The sequence below is a fragment of the Hippopotamus amphibius genome, chromosome 1 (assembly GCF_030028045.1).
Source record: "Hippopotamus amphibius kiboko isolate mHipAmp2 chromosome 1, mHipAmp2.hap2, whole genome shotgun sequence".
NCBI lineage: Eukaryota > Metazoa > Chordata > Mammalia > Artiodactyla > Hippopotamidae > Hippopotamus > Hippopotamus amphibius.
Window position 1 is genome coordinate 1,308,282 of NC_080186.1, and position 24,075 is coordinate 1,332,356.

Here is a 24,075-nt window from a genome sequence, read left to right on the forward strand (position 1 = left end):
CTGTGAGTAGTACCATTCCAGGAGTGTTGGTGCTTTCACAGCCTCACCAAGTTTCTCACGAGAAAGTTTGGTTCCTGATTAGGAAGGAACGGGGCCGTGAAACTAGGAATGGGATGTCTGGTTGGGCTCAGATGAAGCTGAGAACGTGACTCTTTGGGATCCTCTGAGCCCCTCCAGTGTCCGAGGAGATGAGCCCCTTTTCACTAAAAACCCCGCGAGAACCTCACGCGGGTCAGGTGCCTAGAAAGAGGGTGCTCATTCTGTTCGGCCGCCCAGTCCCCCTGACCCCAGACCCATAAGCAGGATCCACTCTCAGCACGCTCAGGGCAGGGACAAGCACAAAGTCTGACCCAGAAGGAAACTGCACATCCACCCAAACGATGCCAAGATACAGCTGACGGACACTGAGAACCCTGGGGATCGGGTCTAGGGGTGTTGGACCACCGCGCAGGGAGTGCAGCGTGGGCTGGGCCGCCTCCATTCCTGTGGTGCCGCGGCCAGAGGTTCTGATCTTGTGTGTCGGCTCCCGCCAGCTGCGGGGAGGGACTCTGACGGGTCACTGTGCTTGTGGACTGGACTCAGCGGTAGTCTGCAGCTCACGAAGATGAGATGCCAGGTCCTCCCTCCCATCACGTAGAGGAAGGAACCCAAAGGCACAGGGGGGTGACATGCTGGAGTGGATTTATCACGCGTGCCCTGCACCCCTGCTACAGTCCCAGGAAGGGTCATGGGACTGACGTTCTCCTGAGCTCGATTTCTGTGATAAACTGTAGGAACACCTGTCCTAACTGTGAACCATCCTTGCATTCCTGTGTGCCTGGCTCGCGGTGTGTTATCCTTTTATTCTATGTGCCGTTGGATGCAGGTTTGTTGCTATTTCATTTAGGGTTTCGGAACTGGGCATTTGTAAATGGAACTGGTGTGTGGCTTTCATTTAGTTGAGATTATGCTTTCTTCAAAACAGAACTTGGAAGGGAACTATATTCAACATCGTGTAATAAACTATAATGGAAAAAAATCAGAAAAAGAATATAGATATATACATATATATGTGTAACTGAATCACTTTGCTGTACACCAGAAACTCACACAACACTGTAAATCAACGATACTTCAACTGAAAAAAAATAACTTGGAAGCTTTTCTCCTTTTTCTTGGCTATGAAGGAGTTTAACGCAATTACACGCTGACTGTTCTTCAAAGGCTGGCAGACCCTCCCGACGCCATCTGGAACGGGAGATGCTCTGCGGGAAGCTCCCTAACAACCTTCTTTCCCTCCACCGAACTGTCCTGTGTGACTTTTACGTCTACCCGTGAGTCAATTTAGTTAAATACTGTTTTCCTAGGAACCTACACCTTTCATCCAGGCCTTCAAATTTATTTGCAGAGTTGAGAAACGTAACGCCTTATGATTCTTTAAATTTCCTGTTATTTTGCCCTTGTCACCTTAAAAAATTTTGTGTCTTTGTGCTTTTCCCATCTTTCTAGATTAAGTTAGCTACTGGTTCATCTATTGGATTTTTGAAGAACTGTATTTTGGATTTGAATTCTTCCCTTTTTCCTATTCCGAATTCATTAATTTCTGTCCTTATTGTTATTAATTCCCACCTGCTGATTTTCTCTATTTTGCTGTCTTTTCTTAACTTCCCAAGTTGAGGATGTGCTTCCCTTTCATTGGTTAGTAATATACTCAGGGCATGAACTTCCCTCTGGACACTGTATCCCATGGGGTTTCCCTGGACTGGTTTTTTTTTTTTTTTACTATTTTTTTCCCCTATATTCTGCAGTTCCAGACTTGAGTTCCTCTTGGATCCAGAGCTGTTTCACCCGCAGGGAATTTTTAAAAATTAATTTATAGCTTTATTGTTCTGAGAGTAGGTAATGCTCTCTATGCCACATCGTAAACATCTTCTTGGTAACCTGAAATGTGATCTTGAGAAAACAAGGGGCAGCCTCCGTTCTCGGGGAGAGTCTGATTTACATCGGCTCCATCTGGCCACGCTACTACGGAGGCTGTCGTGCGCCCACGAGTCCTTGTCCACTTGAGTGTACGGCGGGGAGGGGGCTGGGAAAATGGCCTCACGTGTGCCTGCAGATGTGAGAACGGCCTCCCGCCCAGGCGGAGGTGGGCAGGAGGACTGGGGCAGGGCAGACTTCGCCCGGGGAGCTGGGAGGATGAGCGCCTCTCTGCAGGTGCCCCGGGCCTGTCTTCTGCTGAAGCCGCCCAGAGAGCCGGGAGCTCGGGAGTGGTCATCAGACACCCCAGCTAACCTGACGGTGACCACGTGCAAATCTTTGGACTTCCCAGCCTCAGCTTTCAGAACGGGAAGAGAGTACTTCAGTCTCCAGGAAGAAAAAGACAGCAGTAATACACGTGACGACCTTCTGGGAGGTGTGCTCGGGGGGCGGGGAGTTGACAGCTTTCAGCTCCACCTTCCCAGCTTTGGCCCAAAGGTGGGGGGCGGGAGAGGAAGCCGCGGGCTGAGGCCCCCCCGTGAGCAGTCCTGGTGCCCAGCAGTGTCAGCCTGAGGTGAGGCCGGGCGGCCAGGCCGCAGGGAGAGGGCTGCCCCTCGGTCAGGACACGTCCAGGCCTGGCTCCACAGCTTCCAGCTCAGCAGTGAGGGGCCGGGGTGGCAGGCAGGTCGGGGGTTCTGCAAACAGCATCAGCTCCTGGAAAGCTGCGGCGAGTGGGGCCCCGCACGCTCGGCCTGATGTGCTCTGGCCTTGAGTGGACAGACGGGGGCAGGACGTCTGGGGGGAGGACAGCGCGAGCGAATGCACCCTGCCCCCACTCTACCCCATGACCTGTCCAGCAGCTGCGTTCGTGAACCAGAGAGAAGAACTGCGTATTGGACCTGCCTTCTTTGAAACCCACCTCAACGGGACAAGGGTGGGCTTCTCCACTCCCTCCAGGAGAGGTTTTCTAAGCCAGCTGTGGTGGGGCTGGGTAGATTTAATCCTCGTGGGAAGCACCTTTCCAACAGGCAGCTCTGCCAGGACCTGACAAGTAGACGCCTGGCTGTTCTGCTCATCGCGGGTCCCTCGGGGGGTGTCTCTGCTTGGTGGGGGAGCGAGGCCACAGCACCCTCCCAAGGCACAGGGTTCCCTGGAGAACAACCTCCGTGAAAGTATGGGTTTGGGGCCCAGCCTGGGACTTTTGTCCTTGAGGGGGCCCGGGCCCTGCAGGAGGCTGGCCCGAAGGTCAGGCCAGGGTTGAGGGCCGCTTCACGCCTGGAGGAGGGCTTCTGGGGCTGGCAGCATCTCCCCAGGGCCACGAGGGACCGGCCTGAACCCCATGCAACCTGCAGGTCCCCAGCCAGGGACAGGACGGGGGCGGCTCTCTGAGGCCGGAGCCCCACGTGTGGGCCGAGAAGGCCCCAGCTTTGGGGACCGGGTTGGTGTTGAGGGAAGGGGCTCTGAGCCTCCTGGGAGGGTCACTGCAGGCAAGCAGGGAGCTCTCCCCTCTGCTTCCTGAGGCCGGTTGTCCGACGCCAACCCACCCCAAGACTGGGAGGAGGGGGAGGGAGGGGTGCACCCCAGGGTCTGGCTGAGCCAGGACCATGACAGGGTGGCCCCGCGGCTGGGCCTGGGGTGCTGGTCAGTGGAGCCGGCAGCTGGAGGAGGCCTCCCTCCGGATCCTCGCCTTCAGCCTCTTCAGGCCACCGTGCTCCGGGTCCACCAGGAGGCCGCCCTCAGCCGCCGTCCAGGCCTCTGTGTAGCACTGCTCGTCCAGGCAGTGCTGTGCGCGGCACAGGAGTGCGTGGGCCGCGAGGGTCCGGCCTGGCCGCTCCCGCAGACTGCTCTGGGCTCGGGTGGGTGCCAGCGTGAGGGCCCGGGCGAAGGCCCCAGCAGCCCCGGCCTCGTCCCTCAGGCTCAGCAGCAGGCGGCCCTGGAAGCAGAAGTCCTCCGCCCGCGTCTGGAGGTCACTGTCCCCCGAACCCTCTTGGAGCACGTGGTCCAGGTCCCTGAGTGCCCGGCCAAACTCCTGCAGCTCGGCCAGGCAGGTGGCCCGCCGGCGCAGGTGACAGGCGCTACCGCCACCTGCCAGGACGGCCAGCGAGCAGTAGCCCAGCGCCTGGCTGGGCTGCCCCGAGTTCAGGAGGGCGTCAGCTTCACGGGCTGCAGCCTGTACAGAGGGGATGGATGGAGGGAGGCAGGTCAGGTCAGCCCAGGACACTGAAGGCCCCTCTCGGGCCCCACATAGCCGGCTGCTGCTTGTTCCTATGCAGAAGCTGCCCGCTTCCTCTGCACGGGGAGGAGGCACAGGCCACAGGCCACCCCCTGCCATCCCTCCACCCTGCGGGCTCTCCCGCAGGCAGACTCTGCTCAGAGCTGTCCTGCCCCTTCTCACAGCCCTACTGCCCCGCCTGCAGGCCCAGCTCCTCATACCTGGGAGACCTCCTGCCTTCCCTGCCCCTCCCTCTGCTCTTCCCAGCAAAGTCACCTCCCCAGCAGGCCCCTCTGATGGGGCCGCCCCGGCCTCCCACCCTGCCCACCCTCCCGAGGCTGCCCTGGGCCCCGAGGACAGTAGCACCGCCTCCGCCCAGCCTGCTCCTTGAGCCGCCTCCTGGGCCCCAGCTCAGAGAAGCAGGCTCTGCTTTCCCCTATCGTGCTTCTCGCTTTGCTAAGCAACGAGCTGCTCCCGGAGACCCCGTGGGGCCAGAGTCAAGGCCGGGGAGCCTCTGCCCACCGGGCGCCCCGGGCACTGCCAGCGCCTGCCAGCGTGACCCGGGGCTGGGGCGCACCGTGTGCCCCGCCGGGGCGGGCAGGGCGAGCGTCCGGGAGGGCGGTGGCGGGCTCAGCCTCGGCCTCCGCCCCCGTGGATGCGGCAGGGCAGGGCCGGAGGTCAGAGGGCGCTGTGCACCCCAGCGCTTCTGTCCCCGGGGGCTGCTGGCGCGCGGCCCCCCGGGCTCGCTCTCCTCTCCCGAGTGCGGCCGGAGCCCCCTCCCCAGGCCTGACCCCGCCTCCGCAGCCGCCCCGGAGGAGCCCGCTGGCCTCCCTCGCCCCGCCGGCTCTCAGGAGCCCCCGGGCCCGCACGCGCACCTCCCAGGCCCGCCCCTCCCTGCTCCCGCAGCGCGCTGGTCCCCCCGCCGCCGCCCCGCCGGCCCCCAGGGAGAAGCGGGCACCCAGCGCCCGACCGGGAGAGCGCGCGGGCCCGTCTGCCCTCCGGCCGGACCGCGCGGGGCGAGGGGGGCGAGGCCGCCGGCCGCGCAGGCGTCGCGCCGCCGGAAACGGGGCGCCGCGACTTCCGCCCCACTTCCGGGTCGGCCCGCGTCGCCCGGCGACCGCCCGGCGACTGCCCGGCGTCGCGCGAATTCTTGCGGCCGCGAGACCGGCCTGCAGGCGGCCCGGACCCCGCCGTGGGCTCGGGGACAGAGCCCTGCCGGGCCGCGCCCTGTGAACCCGGCGCCTCCCGCCCCTTCTCCCGGCTCTGAGACCCCGGCCAGGCCCCGCCTGCGACGCCCCCGGGCCCCGCGGCCGCGGCCCTGCCTTCCGGGTCCTGAGGGCGCGCCCCTTGGCCCCCCAGCCCTCCGGGGGCTGTGCCCCCGCGGTGCCCACGGCTCCCTCGGCTCTGCCCGTCCCTGCTGCTCACGTAGCCAGCTCCCCCGTGGGCCCTGGCTGACACAGCCCGTGCGCGTTCTGTTGCCCTGATGGACCCTGAGCGCCGGAGCCCGCGGCAGCCCCTCCCGCCCCTGCCGGCCGCCGCCCTGCCCACCCCCTCCCGGCCCCCTCGACCACAGCAGCGGCAACAAGGTGAGATGCGGCCACTGCGGGGGAACCCGCCTCGCAGGTGCCACTCCCCCAGCCCCGCCTCCTCTGCCGGCCTGCCCGGCTCCTGCCTCCAGAGGGGAAGGGAGTCCGGCGGCCAGACCAGCGTGGGGGACGCCCTCCGCTCTGCCCCCGCGCCGCGCCCCCCTCCTCCCGCACGCCGCACCAGCTGCATGTTGACCCGGTTTCTTGAACACTGCGCGCTCTTTCCTGCCTCCAGGCCTTTGCCTTGGCCTGTCTGTTGTCAAAGTGGTCTCGCCTCCAGGGCCACCTCGCAACCCCACTGCCCTGTCTCAGGGTCACCCTCTGAAGTGTCTGAAGTGAACTCCACCCCGCGCACCCATGGTACCCCTGAGATGTGAGGGCCACAGTGCCGACAGTGGCTCCACCCAGCTCCCGGTGGAAGCTGCTCTTACGTTCTTGTCAAATAAGCAGTGGGACAAAAAATCATCCACGCAGAGAGGCAGCAGCCCAGGCCCAACATCCCTTCAGGGTCCCTCTCAGGTCACAGGGGCAGGAGCCCGCCCCCCCCCCCCCCCACCTGCTTGTTTACTGGGAGGGACAGGCCTCTCCTGGCCTGACCTGGGGGTGGGGTGGGCTTCCAGCGAGGGCCACGTGTTCCTACCCGGCTCAATCTGGCTCTGAGGAGGGGGTCCGCTCCCTCCCTGACCCCGGGACAGCTGTGGCTAATACACCTCGTGCAAAGAAGCCAGGAAGTCTCTGGGGGTGTCAGGGCTTGAGCTGGCCAGACCCAGGTGCCTCCTGCTTAGATGAGGCGCACAGGGAGGGTGCAAAACTGCCCTAAGCCTAGGGCCTGGGGGGTCTCACACCCGAGGTGCTGGAGAGGGCTGGGCTGGGGGCTCTGTGGGGTGCTGTGCCCACCTGGCTGAGGTTCTGCCGCTCTGAGGCCTCCAGGAGACGCAGCAGGAAGCCGAGGTCCTGGGTGTCCGTTTCCGCCAGGCACTGCAGGTCCCGTGCAGCGGCCAGCACACACCCCTTCTTGAGCCAGAGCAGGCCGCGTCGGGCCCGGGCCGCCTCGGATGGAGGGGTGGGGTGCAGGACCTTTTGCAGGCGGGCGCCGGCCTCCTCAAAGCTGCCTGTCAGGGATTGGGGGAGGACAGTCAGGGTGGGGCTGGGCATTGGGGCCACCGGGAAGCCCATTACCACCCTTCTTGCTCGGCGCTGGCTCCGGAGTGGCTGTCCGACCAAGGAGCTCAGCCCCAGAAGGAAGGAGCAGGGAGCAGAGGGGCGCAGTGACACCATGTCGGTCACCTGGACTCACCTGATGACCCAGCCTCTGGACGTGGTGTGTGTGGGGGGGGTCACTAAACTCTACGACCCGCAGGTGGAATAGCAGGACTCTGAGCCCCCTCACCATGGCCACTGCAAGGACCTGTTTCTCTCCCGAGCAGGGCTGCGTGGGATCAGAGCGGCCCTGGGGGTCCCAAAGGCCTTGCTGGGGGCACCTCACAGGCTTGAAGTGTTGATGACAGGCCTGGGAAATGCAGGCTGCAGAGGGATCTCCCCGTTCAAATTAGTGGTGAAATATTCTCAAGATTTTGCAGGAAAGACCGACATTTTGGCACATGTGGGCCTAAGACAGTCTCACCTAGAACAGGGTGCTCAGTAAACATCTGCTGAATAAATGCACGTGCTAATGAGGATGCCTGAGCGCCTTCGTCTCACCTCCCGGTGGGCAGAGCCGCACGGGGGACCCACACGGGGACCAGGTCACAGGTCCCGGGATTTGGGGTGGAAGGGACCTGAGTCCAGAGTCTCTTTCTCCCATTTTACAGAAAAGAATCCGGGGCGGGAGGAGAGGGGACAGACGCCCACGTTCTCCACATCCGGGCTGACACGTACCCGCTGCAGCCAGCACGTCCGCCAGCAGGATGTGCCAGCTGGGCTGCCCGGCGTCGATTCTGATCAGCGCTTCCCCCGCAGCCAGGAGGCTCTGGGCGTCCTCGTGGCTCAGGCGGGCCCCCGTGTCTGGCAGCTGGCTCAGGAGGGCCCGGCAGTGGGAGGAGAGGCCCTGCGTGAGGAGGGCCTGGGCCTCTGGCTTCAGAGAGCGGATCTCAGGGACTGCCGTTTTGGGGCTGAGCTTCAGAGCCGAGAGGATGTCGTCCACAGCCTCCTGCAAGGGGAGGAGGGCAGGGTGGGTGGCAGAAGTTGTCCCAGCTGGGTATGTGTCCTGTTCCTCTCGGTGCCCGGGTGTTGGGGACACCAGAAGGACCCAGCTCCTGCCCTCCCGCCGCGGGGTGGGAGTTGAGGTCAGCCAACATGAGGGCCATCAAAGCAGGGGGTGTGGTGGAGCTGTGGCAGAGGCACATCAGAGCTCTGGATGGGGAGACGGTCTGGAGCCCCAGAAGGGCCACACTGATAGGGAACCCACGATGGCACAGAGGGGCTTGGGCTGGCACCAGAAGGGTCGAGGGCCAGGGGCTAAGTCTGACGCTTGGAGTGGGTGGGAGGGAGGAGTCTGGAGGCCCCGACCGGGCCGTGGAAGCACATGAGGTCGGGGGGAGGCTGGTCTCCTTTAGGAGAGCCCTGACTGTGGTGGGGCATTTGCATCTGACCTGGCCACCCGATGGGAGCCATGGAGTCATCCTCAGGTCCCCCTCCCATTGGTTCTCTCGTTGTCTTTGTTTTGTGTTTGTTCCTCCCTTTCTACCTTCTTTTTGGTTAACTGAATTGTTTTAGTACTTTATTTTAGTTCCTCCATTGGCCTTTTAACTCTGCCTCTCCTAGGATTCCATGCTTCCACTTCAGGGGGCATGGGTTTGACTCCTGGTCAGGGAACTAAGATCCTACATGCTGTGCTGCGGCAAAAACAAAAAACAAAAGCAAAGTAAAACAAAAAACCCCCTGCCTCTCTTTACCATTTTTTTAGCTGTTGTCCTATAAGTTACAAAATGTATCTTTAAAAATGCCATTCCATTGTCTTCTGGCTCCATCGTTTCTAAAGCAAGTCAGTCGTTGCTTATACTGCTGTTCTACTGTATGGAATATTTCTTTTTCCCTCTGGCTGCCCTGAATGTGTTCTTTTTATCTTTTTTTTTCTTCTTTTTTTTTTTTAATGAGCAGGGCTCGAACCCGTGTCCCCTGCAATAGCAGGTGGGTTCTAAACCTCTGCACCACCAGGGAAGCCCCTTCTTTTTATCTTTTGTTTTCAGAAATTTGATCAAGGTGTGCCTAGGTGTGGTTCTCTTTCTGTTTATCGTCTTGAGATTTGTTGAGCTTCTTGGAAAATTTTTGGCCATTATTTCTTCAAATACTTATACATACATATGTGCATATATATTTGACCCATTGTTTCTTCTCTGGGACTACAGTTATACATATGCTTGACTGCGTGTAATCATCTCAGAGGTCACTGACACTCCCTTCATTAAAAAAAATCCACTCCCCCATGTTGTTCTTCAGATTGGATCATTTCTATTGGTCCACCCTCAATTGTACTAACCTTTTCTCTGGCAGTTTCCAACCAGCTGTTCAGCCCATGCAGTAAATTTAAAATTTTAGGTATGTTTTTCAGCTCCAGAATTTCCACTTGGTTCTTCTCTATAGTTTCCATTTCTCTGCTAGGATTCCCCATCTATCCACCCATTCTGAAGAGATTTTCCTTCACGTTCTTTACGTGTTGACAATCACTGTTTCAACACCCTTGTCTGCTAATTCCAACATCTGCGCCACCTCAAGGTCTGCTTCTATTGAGAACTTAGTTTCCTGATTGCTGGTCACGTTTCCTGGTTCTCTGTGTGTCTAGTGGTTTTTGGTTTGGGGCTGGACATTGTGGACGGTACACTGTAGGGAGTCTGGACTGTCACCGTCTCATAAAGGAGGTCGTGTTTCATTCTGGTGGGTCATTTGGGTTCTGCTAGACTTGGCTTTGTTCCTTGTGAGGGCAGGTCCATTTCAGTTTGAACTTAGTCCTGAGATGTGAACTTTACTTAGGGCGTGGGCTCAGCTGAGTGCTCAAGGTGTTCAGAAAGGTCTCTGCTCTGGCAGGGTCAGAATTCCAACATCTCCTGCCATGCATGAGCTCTGCTGGGCCCCTGCGTGTGCAGCCCAGGCTCAGAGAAGAACCCACTTGGAACCCCATGAAGACTGTTCTGCACAGCCCCATCTTCTCCATTGTCCTTCCTTGCACATTCCAGCTACTGGAACCCCTGTCTCTGCCTCCTGAGCTCAGCAAGCTGACTGCCTCACCAACTTGTGCAGTAACAGGAAAGGATCCCCAGGCAGAAAGTCAGGTTATCGTGGGGCTCCCCTTGTGAGGTTTCCCTACTCTCAGGGATGGCAGTTCTCTGCTGCCTGTTGTTCAGGGTCTGAAGACAGTTGTCATGTATTTTATTCAGATATTTGTTTTCAGCAGCCCAATACCAGTTACAGTCTCCTAGCCAGAACTGGAAGTTTGCTCAGATACTTTTAAAGTCCAGGGATGGGGTTCTCCTGGCACAGGTGTGTAGGGGATGAGGGTCTTGGAGAGACGGAGCCCTTAAATGGGTGGAAGGAAGGATGGTCTTCTCTGATCCTTCCTGCAGCATGGCCTGGGCCCTACCTGACCCTGGTGCTGGCCAGTGGTAACCCTGATCAGCTGGGTACCTTTGCAGGGAAAAAGCCCAATTCTGTCCTGGCTCATGGGAATTCCAGCTGCCACCTACAGAGCCCTCATTAGGGACCAGGCAGCAGGCTGAGTATCTGACAGCCTTGAGTAAGCACCCTCCCCTCTCAAGGCTGAGCATCTGATGGCCTTGAACCACCCCCCGCCCCGCCCCATTTTACTGATGTTGAAATAAGGCTCAAAGATGTTACAGGACTTGCTCAGAAAGTTAGAGGTGGGAGAGCAGGGTTCTGGATTCTGGGCCCCACCAGGCTGGCTCAGAGCTCCTCTCTTGGTGATGGGCCAGAGGGCACGTAGCACTTGGCCTCATCCCATCTCCAGGAGGAGGAAGTTCATGGGTATGATGGGGTGGGCTTGCCCCTGCTCCCGCGTGCCGACTCTCGGACATCCAGGCGGACGTGCCCAGCCACGTGCCCAGCTGCCCTGGACAGAATGGCAGGAGACATGTTTTCAAGGCTCCTCTCAGAGCAGCTGCTGGCATGTCAAGAGCCCCCAGAGGCAAGTTTCCAGGAGTTCGCCTCCTGCCGCCGGGCCCTCCTTGCTCAATCCCATCTCTGCTAAACAGGCTTGTCCCTGAGAACCACAGGTGCTTTCCCAGCACAGGAAGGGACCTGCAGAGGGCTGAGCTCCCAGCCACATGTGTGCGCTCAGGCTGGAACAGAAATCAGGCTGCCAGTGCCTCTGGGGGAAACACAGGCCCTCTGACGCGCAGCAGCCCCATCCTGAGATGCTCTCATTCCAGTAGAATCTTGGATCCTGTTTCCTTGTCTCCTGGGACTCCCACCCTTAAGAAACTCAGAAACCTGGCAGGCTGGTTACCTCTGGGCTGTACTTTGACCCAGCAAACAGGGCAGACAATCGATTTCAATGACTCACCAATGACCTTGCTCTTGGCTGGGAAGTGCCCTTGTCCAGGGCTGTTTGGCTGTGGCTGCCTCTGGGCACATCTCTGTGGAAAGTACCTGCCCCGGGCTTGGCCATGGACTGCCCCCCACCCCCGCCCCCGCGTGCTGCCCACCCGAGTCCACGGGCCCTGTGTAGACAGCTCAGCGTGGCCCCCAAGAGGGCAGCGGAGGTCTCATTACTCTCCGTAGCAACCCGGAGACTTTGCACATCCATCCACGCTGACTGAAGCTGGGAGGCACGGGGACTCTTCAGATGAAAGGAAAAGACTCCCTGAAACTGGGGCTGTGACGGCAAGTCTCCCGTGAGCCCCGGCAGGTGTGGGGTTTTGAGGGCTGTCTCTCGCCCAGGTGGCCTGGCCCTGCTTCCTCTCTCCTGGGGGGCTGAGAAGGAGGGCAGCGCCTCCCCTAAGCACCCCACTTGCCCAGCTCCAGGTGGGGAGGGTGGGGCCGGTACCTGCTGCTGGTCCAGGGCCAGGTGCAGGAGTGCCCGTCCGCACAGCGCCTGCACGTTCCCCGGCTCAGCCCTGAGCACAGAGGTGAAGTCGAACATGGCCGTCTTCTTCTGGCCCAGGAACCCGTAACAGCGGGCGCGGGTGAGCAGGGACTCACTTGCCCGACCCCCTGGAGGAAGGGTGTGTGGGGTCAGGATGTGACCTCGGCTGGGCGCAGCCAGGTTCAGTGTGTCTGCCCTCATCCAGCAGTTACTGCACCTGTCCCGGTGTGAAACGTGTGGGGGCAGGGGGTATACCAGCTTTGGGGTCACCTAGGGAGCTCACAGACCGCTGGGCACCAGGACACACCAGGGAGCAGTCTGCAGTGACCTGGGGCCCGGCTGAGGGACACAGGGAGCCCAGCCAGGAGCGGTGGTGTCTGGGAGGGCTGGTGGACCGTCAGAGGGGGCTTCTGCGAGGAGGGGGCACTGCAGCTGCATCAGAGGTGAGGCCAGGGGAGGGGCGAGCCGTGGGGGGGTCCACAGGGCCGGTTGCGGAGTGGCTGCAGGCGTGCAGGTGCCAGGCGGAGAAGGCCTGACCCTTCGACCCTCCTGTGCCCGGGGGGGCAGGGGCACGGCAGGTTGGCTGGGCGAGTGGGGAGACCAGGCGCTCACACGTAGAGCCGCCCCCACTATTCCTAGGAAGGCCTTAGGGGAGTGGGCCCTCACCTCCCTGCATGGAGGGAGAGCGGCTGGGCTTGCAGAAGGGCCTGAGCTGAGTCTGGCCCTCCCTCCCTCAGGGCCCTGGCTGTGTGGGGTGGCAGCCCGGGCTGCAGGGAGGGTCCCAGCTCGGGTCCCAGCCTGCTGGGCACTCTCTTGGTGTTCGCATGCTCGCCTGCAGCGGGCGACCAGGGAGCGCACGACACCCGTGAACCAGGCACATGCTCAGACCCCTGGCGCCTGACCACACCCCCCTCCCCGCATGGCAGAGGCTCCCCTTGCCCCATATTCTTGGTCACACGCGGGTGGCTCCTACCTGCGGCAAAGATGGCCAGAGAGAGGTACGCGATGGCCTCCCTGGTGTGGGCCCCGCCCTCGGCCCCACCCGGTCGTGCCTGCAGGATGGCCAGGGCCCTCGCGTGGCAGTGGCCCTGCAGCAGCTGCCTGTCCTCGTGGCGGAAGACATCCAGGGTGGGCTGGAGGCAGGCTGTGTCCCCGGACTGGACCACCTTCTTCACCAGCTGCAGGGGCGGGGGTGTCACTACCAGTCCTCCCTGTCCTCCCCCCTACCCGCAGACAGGTCCACCCTCATCCTTAGCGCAGGGGTGTGGCTCAGGGATGCTGTTGGTAGAGGCGTGGCACGCCAGGGCATGGCTCACAGGGGGCAGGGACTGCGGGTCGCCCATGAGCAAGGGTCAGGAGGTGTGGGGCCCCCTCTGGGCTGCTCCTCTGCTGCGTGTCGGGAGCTGTGGGGCGGGGGGCGGTCCCAGTGTCACTGAACCTTGCCTCCTTTGTCACCTGGAGGCTGAGATCTTGCCTCAGGGACCCACGCACCGCAGGTCTCAGAAGTTTGGGGAAGGCGGGGTTTCAAGTGACAAAGGGCCCAGGGAGTCCTTCAGAAGGCGCTGAGCAAAAGCCCTGCTCTGGGCGGAGTGAGACCCCTGGGGAGACATAACTTCACAGAGGCCCACCCGATGCTGCCCCTGCCGGCTGCACCCGTGTGGACGCCGGTCCCAGGGCAGGACAGGCAGGTCCCAGAGCATCCTCCCCTACGGCCCAGCATAGGGAGCCCAGAACCCCCGACAGCCCTGCTCCAAAGCCTGAATGTCCCCCTGGAACACGATCTTCTGCTCAGATTCCAACAGGGAGCCCTCGTAAGCCTTGGGGCTCCCCTGCTGGCCCCCCACCCCAGGACGGGGTCCCCTCTAAGCCTAGTTTACTTGGGAGATTTGGGACTGAGCTCTGCTTACCCTCAACCCATGGCCCTTTTACTTCATAACATAAGAAAAGCAGATACAGAGCCCTGCTGCTGGAGCCCTGCTGGGCCCTGGGGTGCCTGCCACGGCTCATCCTCATGAGAACCTGAGAGACCAGGGCACAGAGGAGGAGACTGAGGGTCAGAGCGGCGAGGCACCTGTTGGAGGTGGCAGAACCAGGGCTAGGACAAGCTCGCCTGCTTCCGAGTCTGACGGTGGGGCGCTGAGTGAGGGCCAGTGGAGGTCTGGTGCCCTCCACAGAGCTGTGCCCTGTTTCCACCTGCCCAGCCATGGCCCACTGGGGCCCCCTCACCTGGTTGGCGTCGTAGGAGAAGCCCCTCCGGAGCTGCAGCAGGGCCAGCCGCACCAGCACAGGGGCCGCCTGAGGCCTCTGGGAGAGGGCCACCAGCAGGGCCTTGTGGGTGTCGTCCAGGCGGCCCAGGCGGTACAGGGCATCGGCCGCCAGAAGGCGCGAAGCCTCATCCTCCGTGTCCAGCTCCATCAGGAGCGTGGCCAGCTGGTACACACCGTGGGCATCCCTGTGGAGAGAGCAGCGGGCTGAGAGCTGACCCCTCCCTAACCCCTTTCACCTGCCCAAGGAGGCAGGCTGTGGGCACATCCTATCCCCCTGCACCTGGTCCAGGCAGCGCTGGATTTCAGAGACCAGGTCCCTGCTGAGAGGACCCCTGCGCACGCTGTCCCCAGAGCCCATGGCGGCCCTTTCCGACATACAGCCCTCGGCCCTCACCCCCCATCCTCCCCCACCCTGTGGGGCAGGCATTTTACAGATGGGGAATCGAGGCTGTATGCTGACCCTCCAGTCAATTCTGCCCTAGTTTTATTTTCTGCAAAAACAGGATAACAACGCTGGCCTTGCAGGGCTCAGGTGTGCTGTAGGCGGAGCTGGGTGACACACAGGCTGCCCTTGGAAGGATCCCGGTACCCCCTCGGGAATGAGAATCAGCTCCTACTGGGAAAAGGGGCCAGAGCCTCAAATTTGACAGTTCCGGGAGAAAACAGGTGTAAAGGGCCCCAATCCTCCTACAAGAAAGGTCCCCCTCACCATCTAATCAAAGCAATGCAAACTAAAGAACCGGGAGGCTGAAGAAGCGTGTGTGTGTGTGTGTGTGTGTGTGTGTGTGTGTGTGTGTGTGTGTGTGTGTAGGCGAGGGGCTGACATCAAACACGCCCCCCAGGCCCCCACCCCCCCAGCTCAGTGCTTTTAGCTTTGCTGAAACACCTTCCTGCCACCTCCCAGCAACCACAGAGAAATGCAAATCAAAACAGCTGCAAGTTCGTCTGCTGGGCTGGCGAAGAATTTTGCAAAAGGAGCATCAGGGCTGGAGCGTATGGCCTGACGGGCAGGTGGGCAGCTCCGAAGTCAAGGGCCTCACAGGGGACTGTGCTCTCTGACCCAGGAGCTCCACCTCTGTCTCCATCTTTGGGGCAGAACATTGCACAGACTGGATGGTACCCGGGATGCGTTACAACTGAGAGCAGATGTTCTGGGAAGGGCTCACAGCTCGTTCACAGGATGAGCTCTTGGGCTGCGCGTGAAACACGTGTAGCAGCAAAAGAAATTTCATGATCTAGTGAGTAAAAGAGGCGGGGCATATGTGCACATAGAGCACAGATGCAGTTTTGTGAACTATTTTATACGCACAAAGAGAAACAACAACAAGGAAATGCTAATGGTAAGCTGATGGGTAAGCTCTATTTTTTCATGCGCATTTTTTGTTTCTAATTTTCTTTGACAGCTAAGTCCATAATGCATCCAACTGCCTGGGACCGAGAGTCCTAAGCTCTGGGCCCCAGCGCTAAACTGCCACCAGTGCTTTAGGGAAATCACCTAGCAGCTGCCTGCCTCCGTTTACTCATCTGTAAAGTAGTGAGAAACACCCCCCCGCTACCTTGGAGGAGACCGGAGCGGAGCAGCTGCCCCAGGCATGCGCGCGGGGCTAGTTTTTACCCTTCCTGCGCAGCGCGGCTCTCCGTCTCCGCGGCCTGACTCCGGCGGCCCGGCCCGCTCTTGGACCTCGGCTCCGGCCTCCGCTGCAGCATCCTGCGGCCCTCCTCCCGCAGCACGGTCCGCAGCAGTCCCCGCTGGTTCCAGGGCACGTAGGCCTTGGTGACGAGGAGAACTTCCTCCGGCCGCAGGCGGCAGGCGGTGACATAGTCCAGCGCGCCCAGGAAGGCGCTGCCCGCCAGCACACGCAGCAGGCCGCGGCCGCACAGGGCTCGCACGCAGCCCCCTGGGTGCGGCGGCCCCAGCTCCACCACCGCCTGGAAGTCCTCCTGCGCGCGCCCCGCGTCGCCGGCGTGCAGCGCGCAGAAGCCGTGCAGCGCCCGCAGGGCCGCGCGGTCCCCGGCACCGTCTCCCGCGCGGTCCCCCGCAGAGTCCCCGGTGCGCGAGGGCCGCAGCAAGCGCTCGCACAGCGCCCGGGCGCCCGCCGCGTCCCCGGCCAGCAGCAGGCACTCGGCCAGCCGGGCGCCCAGTGCTGGGCGCGCCCCCGGCGGTGCCACGCGCCGCAGGACCCGGAGCGCGCGGGTCACCGGGGCCAGCAGCTCGCGGCCCGAGTCCTCGCGGAGCTCGGGGCGGCTCCGCACGGTCTCCTGGAAGTGGGCGAAGCCTACGTCCGCGACCTCCTGCACCAGGGCCCGCAAGCGCTCCCGGTCCCCGGCGGAGAGAACCGCCTCGAACTGCCTCCGTGCCCCTGAGGGGCTCTCACGGAAGGCCTCGTGCAGGTCCCGAAGCAGGTCCTGGGCCCCGCTGTCCAGGAAGAAGGTCGCAGCAGCGCGGGTGACCAGCAGAGTGGCCAGACGCTCACCTGCGCAGAGAACAGAGGCGTCGGTCCTGCCGTTGGGCCACATCTTCCAGGGGAGCCGCCTGTAGACCCCCACCCTCCGGTGCTGGTACCCTCTGAAGCAGCTCATGGTTACTCCCTCGAGCCTCCCAGTAGCGCAGGACATGGCACCGGAAGGATGGGAGCTGGCAGGAGGCCCCGAGCCCATCAGTGACAGAGCAGGCTCAGAAGTGGGGGGGGCAAGCAGGGAGGGCAGCTTCCCTGCCTGCCGCCCCAGCGCTGCGCTCCACGTGGGCTCAGAGCCAGCCCAGCCCACCTGCACATGTGGTCACAACATCCCCGACAGACAGTTTCAGTGATGGATTCTAGGACTGAGTTCCCTCTTCTGAGAACCGCCCCCGCCACACACAGCAGGTCACAGCTGAGGTTCTGAGCCTGTGACCTCTTAGGGGCCAGTTGTCACCACAGCATCTTTGTTTCATGCCTTCTTTGGCTGCAGGGGGACCCAATGCTTCCCTCTTTGAGATGAGGTCACCCCATCAGCTCCAGCCCAGAGGGATGAGGCACCCAATGCTGCCTAAAGAGTGGCGGACGTGGGGGTTTACTGCATCCTGCCACGCCTCGGTTTTCTTTTCTGCTTTATCGTGGGAGTGATGGCGGTCTTCATTCACGGGGCTTCAAGGGTTACGTGGAGTTGTGTGTGCAGGCCTGGAACCGGGACCAGTGGGTGTGCTACTCAGTGAGGTTTCCCGTCAGCCACCGCCTCACCTCCACGTCCTTATACTATGAGCAACGTAAACGTGCTTGCGTGAAGGGGGGGCTTTCTGGCTGGAAAAGGAAGCCAAGCCACCCCATCCCCAACAGGCAGGGGCACACCATTGAGAGAATCACAGAAATCTCAGTGCTGGTAGGAGCTCAAGGTCACGGGTGCCCACCCTTATTGTATGATAGGTCAGGAAAGTGCCGCAGGGGAGGGGAGTTCTCAGGGCATGGCAAGTCACAGTGCTGTGGCAGTAAACTCCACTTCAGTGCCTATTCACAGACGCCTTCAGAACTTCTCCTTACAACCTAACTCAATAGCCACGACAGTAACAGTCCTTGACATTGAAACAGGAGAGGGCAAATAACCTTCATGTCTGCGTGGAAGCAAAATTGCTGCTGCCCTGCCCTGTTGCCGTTGTGGGTAAGTGTCATATCACAGCCCACAGCCAAGTAAAAGAGGCATCGTCCACCCTGAGACCGACCTACCAACCAGCCAACCAACAGCAAGGTCACCCAGTCTAGTTCTGGTGGCCAAAGTTAAACACACTTTGAGCCTTTCCTGTCTGTGACTAAGTCCTGAAGAAAACAACTGTATCCCTGGTTTTTGCACTAGGTCACGGATCCTAGGGAGGTGCAGCAGATGGAGAGCCCATGGGGTCTGGGGGACTAGGTATTATTTCCCCACATGGAAGTGTGTTCTCTGCTCTGTTTCTGAGACCTCAACTGCACACCTTAAACTTCCAGATATTGTCTCACAGGTCACCAAGGTTCTGCTCATTTTCCTTCTGTTCTTCCTATTGAATCATTTCTGTTCTATCTCAAGTTCACTGGCTCTTCTGCTGTCTCCAATATGTTCTGCGTTTTTCATTTCAGTTGTGTTTTTCAATTCTAGAATCTCCCTTTGGTGGTTCTCCTTCTTCCTCTCCTTCTTCTTCTCCCTCTCCTCCTCCTTCTTCCCCTTCTTCTCCTTCTCCTTCTAATAGTTCCCACTTATCTACTGAGATGACACATCTGTTCATTCATTATGAGTATATTTTCCTTTAGTCCTTGAATATATTTATAACAGATCCTTTAAAGTCCTTAGTCTGCTAATTTCAGCCTTGGAATCATCTTGAGGTCGATTTTTGTTGACTTCTTTTTCTCCCGGCTGTGGCTCACTTTTAATTTTCCTGTTTCTTTGCATCTCTAGTAATTTTAAAAATTGTACACTAGACTTCTGGTTGTTTCTTTGTAGAGACTTTGGGTTCAGTTATGTTCCTCTGAAGAGAACTGGATTTTGTTTTGGCAGGCAGTTAAATTGGCCAGGATCAAGGTCCAAAGTCTCTGTCTTCTTTAGTGTGCAGCAGCTGAAATCCCCATTTAGATCTTGCAGCTTCCAGTTGCTGCTCTTTCAGGCCACCCAGTCTCTCCCATGTGTGTGTAGTTTGGTGGTCAGCTGAGGATTTAAGTGGATTTAATGCACAGATTTGGGGTCTTACCTCCCTTCCCCCTTGAATGTGGCTCTCTCCTTTTCAGGATTTCCCTTCTAACTTCACAGCCACTTTTCTCATCTCCAACTTCTGTCATATGATATCTCAAGCCAGTAAAATAGCAACTTTCTGTGCCACACAGATACAACATGGATTGAGGAAGCAAAAAGCTGCAAGTCCGCAAATCTCACCTTGTACAGTCTTCATTTTTTAGGGGTCAGTCTCCAGTTTCTGCCTGCATTTAGTCACTGTTCAGTTGCCAAATATTTGCATTTTATATTTAGCTCTAATTTTATAATTATCTGTGGGACACGCAGTGTAGTCCAGCTACTTCACCAATATTGAAAGCCAGACTCTTTTATTGTTAGATGTAAGATTTTTGACAGTCTGGTGGTGGGAGATATAAAATGCTATAATGCTACCCCATTGTTGTTTTGATTTTCATTTTCCTGATTGCTGGTGAGGCTCATTTATTTAAAAATACTTTCTTGCCAGTCTGGTGGGTAGAAAGTGGTGTCTCATTGTTTTGAGGTGCATTTGTATCACTACTCTGATGCTGGACATTTTGCACATGTCTATTAGCCATCTGTGTTTTCTCTTTCGGGAAATGCTTTTGCCAATTCTTGTACTGAATTTTTTTCCCTTATTGATACATAGGAATTCTTCAAATACTCTAGGTACTCATCTTTTGCCCACTGAATATTTTGCAAATATTTTCTCCCTCTTGTGGATTCTCCTCTCATTTTCCATAGTTATGGGCAAAACAGAAGTTTAAAATTTTCAATTTAATCAAATGTATCAAATTGTTCTTTAGTGTTTCCACTTTTTTTTTGTATCTTAAGAAGCCCAGTTGTACACAGAAGTCTTAAGATATTATCTCACATTTTTTTTAGAAATTGTAAAACTTAGCTATTAACATAATTTACCTGGAATGTACTCTTTTTGCATGATTTGAGGTAGAGAATCAGCACCATGTATTGAATAATGGTCCTCCTTTTTCCCTATAGATTTGCAATGCTATCTCTCACATATAAATTCCAGACAAATATAGGTCTATTTCTAACCTCTCTAATTTGTTTTATTAGTCTATCTATCCCTCAAGACAATATCCTTTTGTATTGATTAGCTTTGTATTAACTGGTAGAGAAAATCCTTATACCGTCACCTTCTTCTCCATCTTCTCCCCCTCCCTCTCCCTCTTTCCCCCCTCCTCCCCCTCCTTCTGCTCCTGCTCATTCTTCTTTGTCTTGTCTATTATTGGTCCTTTGCTCTTCTATTATAATCTCAAATGTTTGTATCAATGGACTTTGACTTTCTCTCTGCTTATATAGGTATCATTTATTCTCTTTAAATAAAGTTTTATAGTGTTCTCCATTAAGTCATATGACTTGTTGAAATAAATTATTTTCTTTTGCTACACTAAATGGTGTATTTTAAAACCATAAAGTTTCTCTTTGTTGCTTGTGTCTATAAACACAAATTCTTTTATATCTCCTGTTAAATTCTATTCCTATATCTGATGCAGTTTTGTTGTTTCTGTTGGAGTTTCTACATAGCTAATCATATTGTCTGAAATAGTGGTTGCTTTATCTCTTCCTTTCTAGTCTTACATTTCCCCCCCCTTATTGCATTGGCTAGCATGTCTAGTGCAATGATGGATAAATGGGGGAGTGGGCAGCCACCACATTCTTGATTCTAAAATGTCACCATTAAGTATGATTATTTTGGTAGGTTTTGATAGATTTTATCTTCTTCAATTAAGTAAGTTTTCTTCTATTCCTGGTTGTTTAAATTTTGGAGATGTTAAATATTATAAAATACTTTTCCCTACTTTATTGCAATGATATTATATTCTTCTTTCTTCCATTAATGAATGTAGTAAATTACATTATTACAGAAACATAACACTATAAGTCCTGTATTATTTAACTCAGTTTTGGCTAAAGGATGTGTCAAAAACCAATGCTTTGACTCAGGATGCAGTTGTATCAGCTACTATTGCTGTGTAACAAGCTGCCACACAACCTAGCAACTTCAAACAACACCTGTTTCTATTTGCCCACAATTCTTCAGTTTGAGGTGAGCTGGCAGTTCTTCTGTTGGTCTTACCAGGATCACTCCCATGGCTGCAGCCATCTGGTGGCTCAACTGGGTAGGAGGGTGTGAGGTGGCCTCACTCACTTGTCTGGGGCCCTGGTGCTGGCCAGGGGCTGAGCTGCCCTCCCTGTGTGTGCCCTTGTGGTTCACTAGTGCCTCCTTGCATGGCACTGGGGATGTTCCAGGAGGAGGGAGGTGGAGCTTGGCCTCCAGAACCACATGGCGTCCCTTCCACTGTTTTCTGCTGATCCCAGCAGATCTCAAGCCAAGTCAACTCTGTTTCCACACTGAGTGGAGCTGTATTAACCAGGGCTATGTCTCTTACCTACCCCAGTCGTTCTTAATGAGAAACCTTGAACAAACAGGAGACGGTTGCCCTGGGAACTTTCAGAGGATAAGCAGGCAGGAGACCAAGGCCCCTGGGAAATGTAAGTTAAAGCTTCTCTTGCTCTGTATCTTGTCCTCATACACTGAGTGTCCCTGTATGTCCACCTACTAAGAAGAGCTGAGCATATCCTCCAATATGGAAGGCTTTGTTAGATGTTTCCGAGGACTCTGGATAAGTAACCTTGGGATTAGAAGCACTTGTCATAGGAAAATCTGTTTGTTCACATGCTAAGCCGTGCTTGTGCGAGTGTGGGTGATAAGGAGACTCCCAGTCACAGAAGTGACTCTGGCCTAAGTAATGCAGCGCTTTGTAGGGAAGGCTCTCAGAGCCCGGGCAGGACAGACAAGCTAATGGCAGTCTCTAGGGAGCGGGGAGCAAAGTTTTTCTTTTCTTCTTCTCCTTCTCCTTCTCCTTCTCCTTCTCCTTCCCCTCTCCTCCTCCTCCTCCTCCCTCCCCCTTCCCCTCCCCCTCCTTCTCCTCTTCTCCTTCTCCTTCTGTTTTTCCCTGCTACGCAGCATGGCATGCAGAATCTTAGTTCCCAGACCAGGGATCAAACCCGTGCCCCCTGCAGGGGAAGCACAGAGTCTTAACCCCTGGACCACTGCGGAGATCCTGAGCAGTTTTTCTAGAACAGTTTCCTGAGACTGCAGCGCATTGGGGGTTCTGGATTTCTGCAGGAACTTTACTGGCCCTTAAACTGGAAGAGCCCCTCCACCCCAGGAGTTGCTGAGCAGCCCCAGCTCACAGGCCACCGTGTGTTTGTGCTTCAGGCACCAAGGGCCTCCTCCTCAGGATTCTTTGTGACTCAGTTGAACATTTTAAGGTAATTTATTGCAGCGTATCTGGTCTGGCATATTTCCAGAAAGAAATCTGCCGGCTTACTTTTCAGTTCTCTCTGGTCCCCCTCTCACCCTGGGGCCACCAACAGCCTTCTCAGGGGACACAGACACGCCCCGCCCCCTCCACAGGAAGGCAGCTCTGAGCAATGCAGCTCTTTATCTTGCAAACGCCCTGCAGGCTCCTGAGTTTCCTGCTTCTTCCTGTCCTCCTGTCCCCTTTGCTGGGTCCTCTTTGGGTGGGGGTGCGTGTGCAGCGTGGTGGGCAGTTAGGGCAGCCGGGGGCCAAATTCCAGCCTCTGTGAACACTCCGTGTGCCCCTAACCACCCCTACATGTGCGAGGGAGGCGGGAGGTGGCAGGGAGCTGGGCGTGCAGTGGCAGGCTGGCGTGTGGCCGGGGGTGCTTCCAACCACCCCCACCAGAAGGAAGACCCAGCGAAGGGGCCTGGTAGAGTGGCATCTCTAACTGGGGGTGTCTCCAGCCCCGATGCCCTCTTTCCTATCCGCTCCTCCCTGTCCCCTGCAGTCCAGTTGCTGAAGGTGAACTCTTAAAATCATTCCTGATCCTTCCCTATGCCCCCTCCCCATCATTACATCTGGCCACAGCCTTGTCATTTCTGACTCCGTGAGAGCTCAGACCCAGACCGCGTCCCAGCCTGCAGCAGGTTCTGTTCTCAGTCTGGCCCCCGTGGCACACTCGGCGCACAGCAGCCAGAGCAAATCTGAAAAGTGCAACTCGCAGCACCTCACTCCACAGCTTAAAACCCTCCGGTGGCTTACTGTTGAGCTGATGATAAAATCGAAAGTCTTTCGAGGCCAGGAGGCTTAGCTGTGGCGACTGTCTTTAGTGCCGCCCGTCTCCCTCTGCCCTGGCCCCCGCCAGCCATGCTGGCGCCCCTCAGTGGCACGGACATCCCCAGTTCTTTCTCAAATTCTGTTTCTGCCGCCTGAAATCCTTCAGTCTCAGCTCAAATGACACCTCCTCCAAGAAGCCCTCCCTGACCGTCAGGCTAGAGCAGCACCTCACATAGTCCATTTTTCAAAGCATGAATTTTGTTTTGCTTCTTTCCTTGGTGCTCTGGAAGGTCAGGGGACCGTCTGCCTTGTCACTGTGGTGTCCCCAGCCTCAGCACAACCCCCACACCCACCATAAGCAGGACTTAACCATGCAGGGAAGTGATGGTGGGAGCAAGCTTCGCCTTGGCCCCCAGGGGCTGTGGAGGGCACGCCTACCTTGGGGTCTGCTGCCCGCTGAGGTGGCCTCCAGGGCCCGGCTGCAGGCCACCCGGCAGTCTTCATACCTGCCACGGTGAAGCAGGTCTTCGGGTGACGGGGCATTGCTCCAGGTGTCCCCGGGGTCCAGGGCTGCCAGGAGTCCCCGGCAGTCGGTCTCCTGCTGGCTGGCGCCGTCCCCGGCCTCCTGGCACCTCGAGATGTAGTCCTGGAGGGTGCTGACCAGCACGGGGAGGTAGGGCTGCTGGTGCGTGTGAACGAAGGCCACGGTCCGGTCGGTGGTCGCCACGAAGGCCTGGAGGTAGTCGGCCACCCCGGCGTCCCCCTGTGTCCCGGACAGGACCCAGGCCAGGGCGCGGGTCAGCCGCAGCTCCAGGCTTTGCTGGGAGTGAGCGTCCAGCAGGGTCCCGCAGCGCCGCACCACCTCCCCGTGCTGCCCACGTGCCAGCAGGCCAGCCAGTGAGTGCAGGGCTGCAGCAGGGTGGTCGGGGCAGAGGGTGGCCAGGAAGGCGCAGGCCAGGGTCCCCGTCAGAGAGACCACTGCCATGCCGTCCCAGTGGATGGCTGGGATCTGGCTGTCACCTCGGCACCAGGCCTCCAGGGTGGCCACTACAGGTGACCCCCGAGCCTCGGCCAGGGCAGCTCGGACACTCCGCAGGGCCGAGGGGGTGTGGCAGCTGAAGGCAGCCAGGTAGAAGGCGGTGGCCAGCTGGGTCTCCCCCAGGGCCAGGTGCTGGTCACCCTCCTGGCAGAGGCAGGCCGCGAGCTCCTGGGCCGACAT

General features: G+C 57.9%; 1 protein-coding gene across 1 annotated transcript; it reads right to left on the reverse strand.

Annotated features, from left to right (window-relative positions):
• Window positions 1–1,008: 1,008 nt before the first annotated feature.
• On the reverse strand, window positions 1,009–24,075 carry TTC34 (tetratricopeptide repeat domain 34). Its single transcript, XM_057706356.1, has 8 exons — window positions 23,295–24,075; window positions 15,674–16,532; window positions 14,018–14,243; window positions 12,765–12,969; window positions 11,753–11,919; window positions 7,633–7,903; window positions 6,652–6,866; window positions 1,009–4,126 (listed from the first exon to the last, which is right to left on the reverse strand). The coding sequence occupies exons 1-8, from the start codon at window positions 24,073–24,075 to the stop codon at window positions 3,599–3,601; spliced, it is 3,252 nt and encodes a 1,083-aa protein (XP_057562339.1). The 3' UTR covers window positions 1,009–3,598.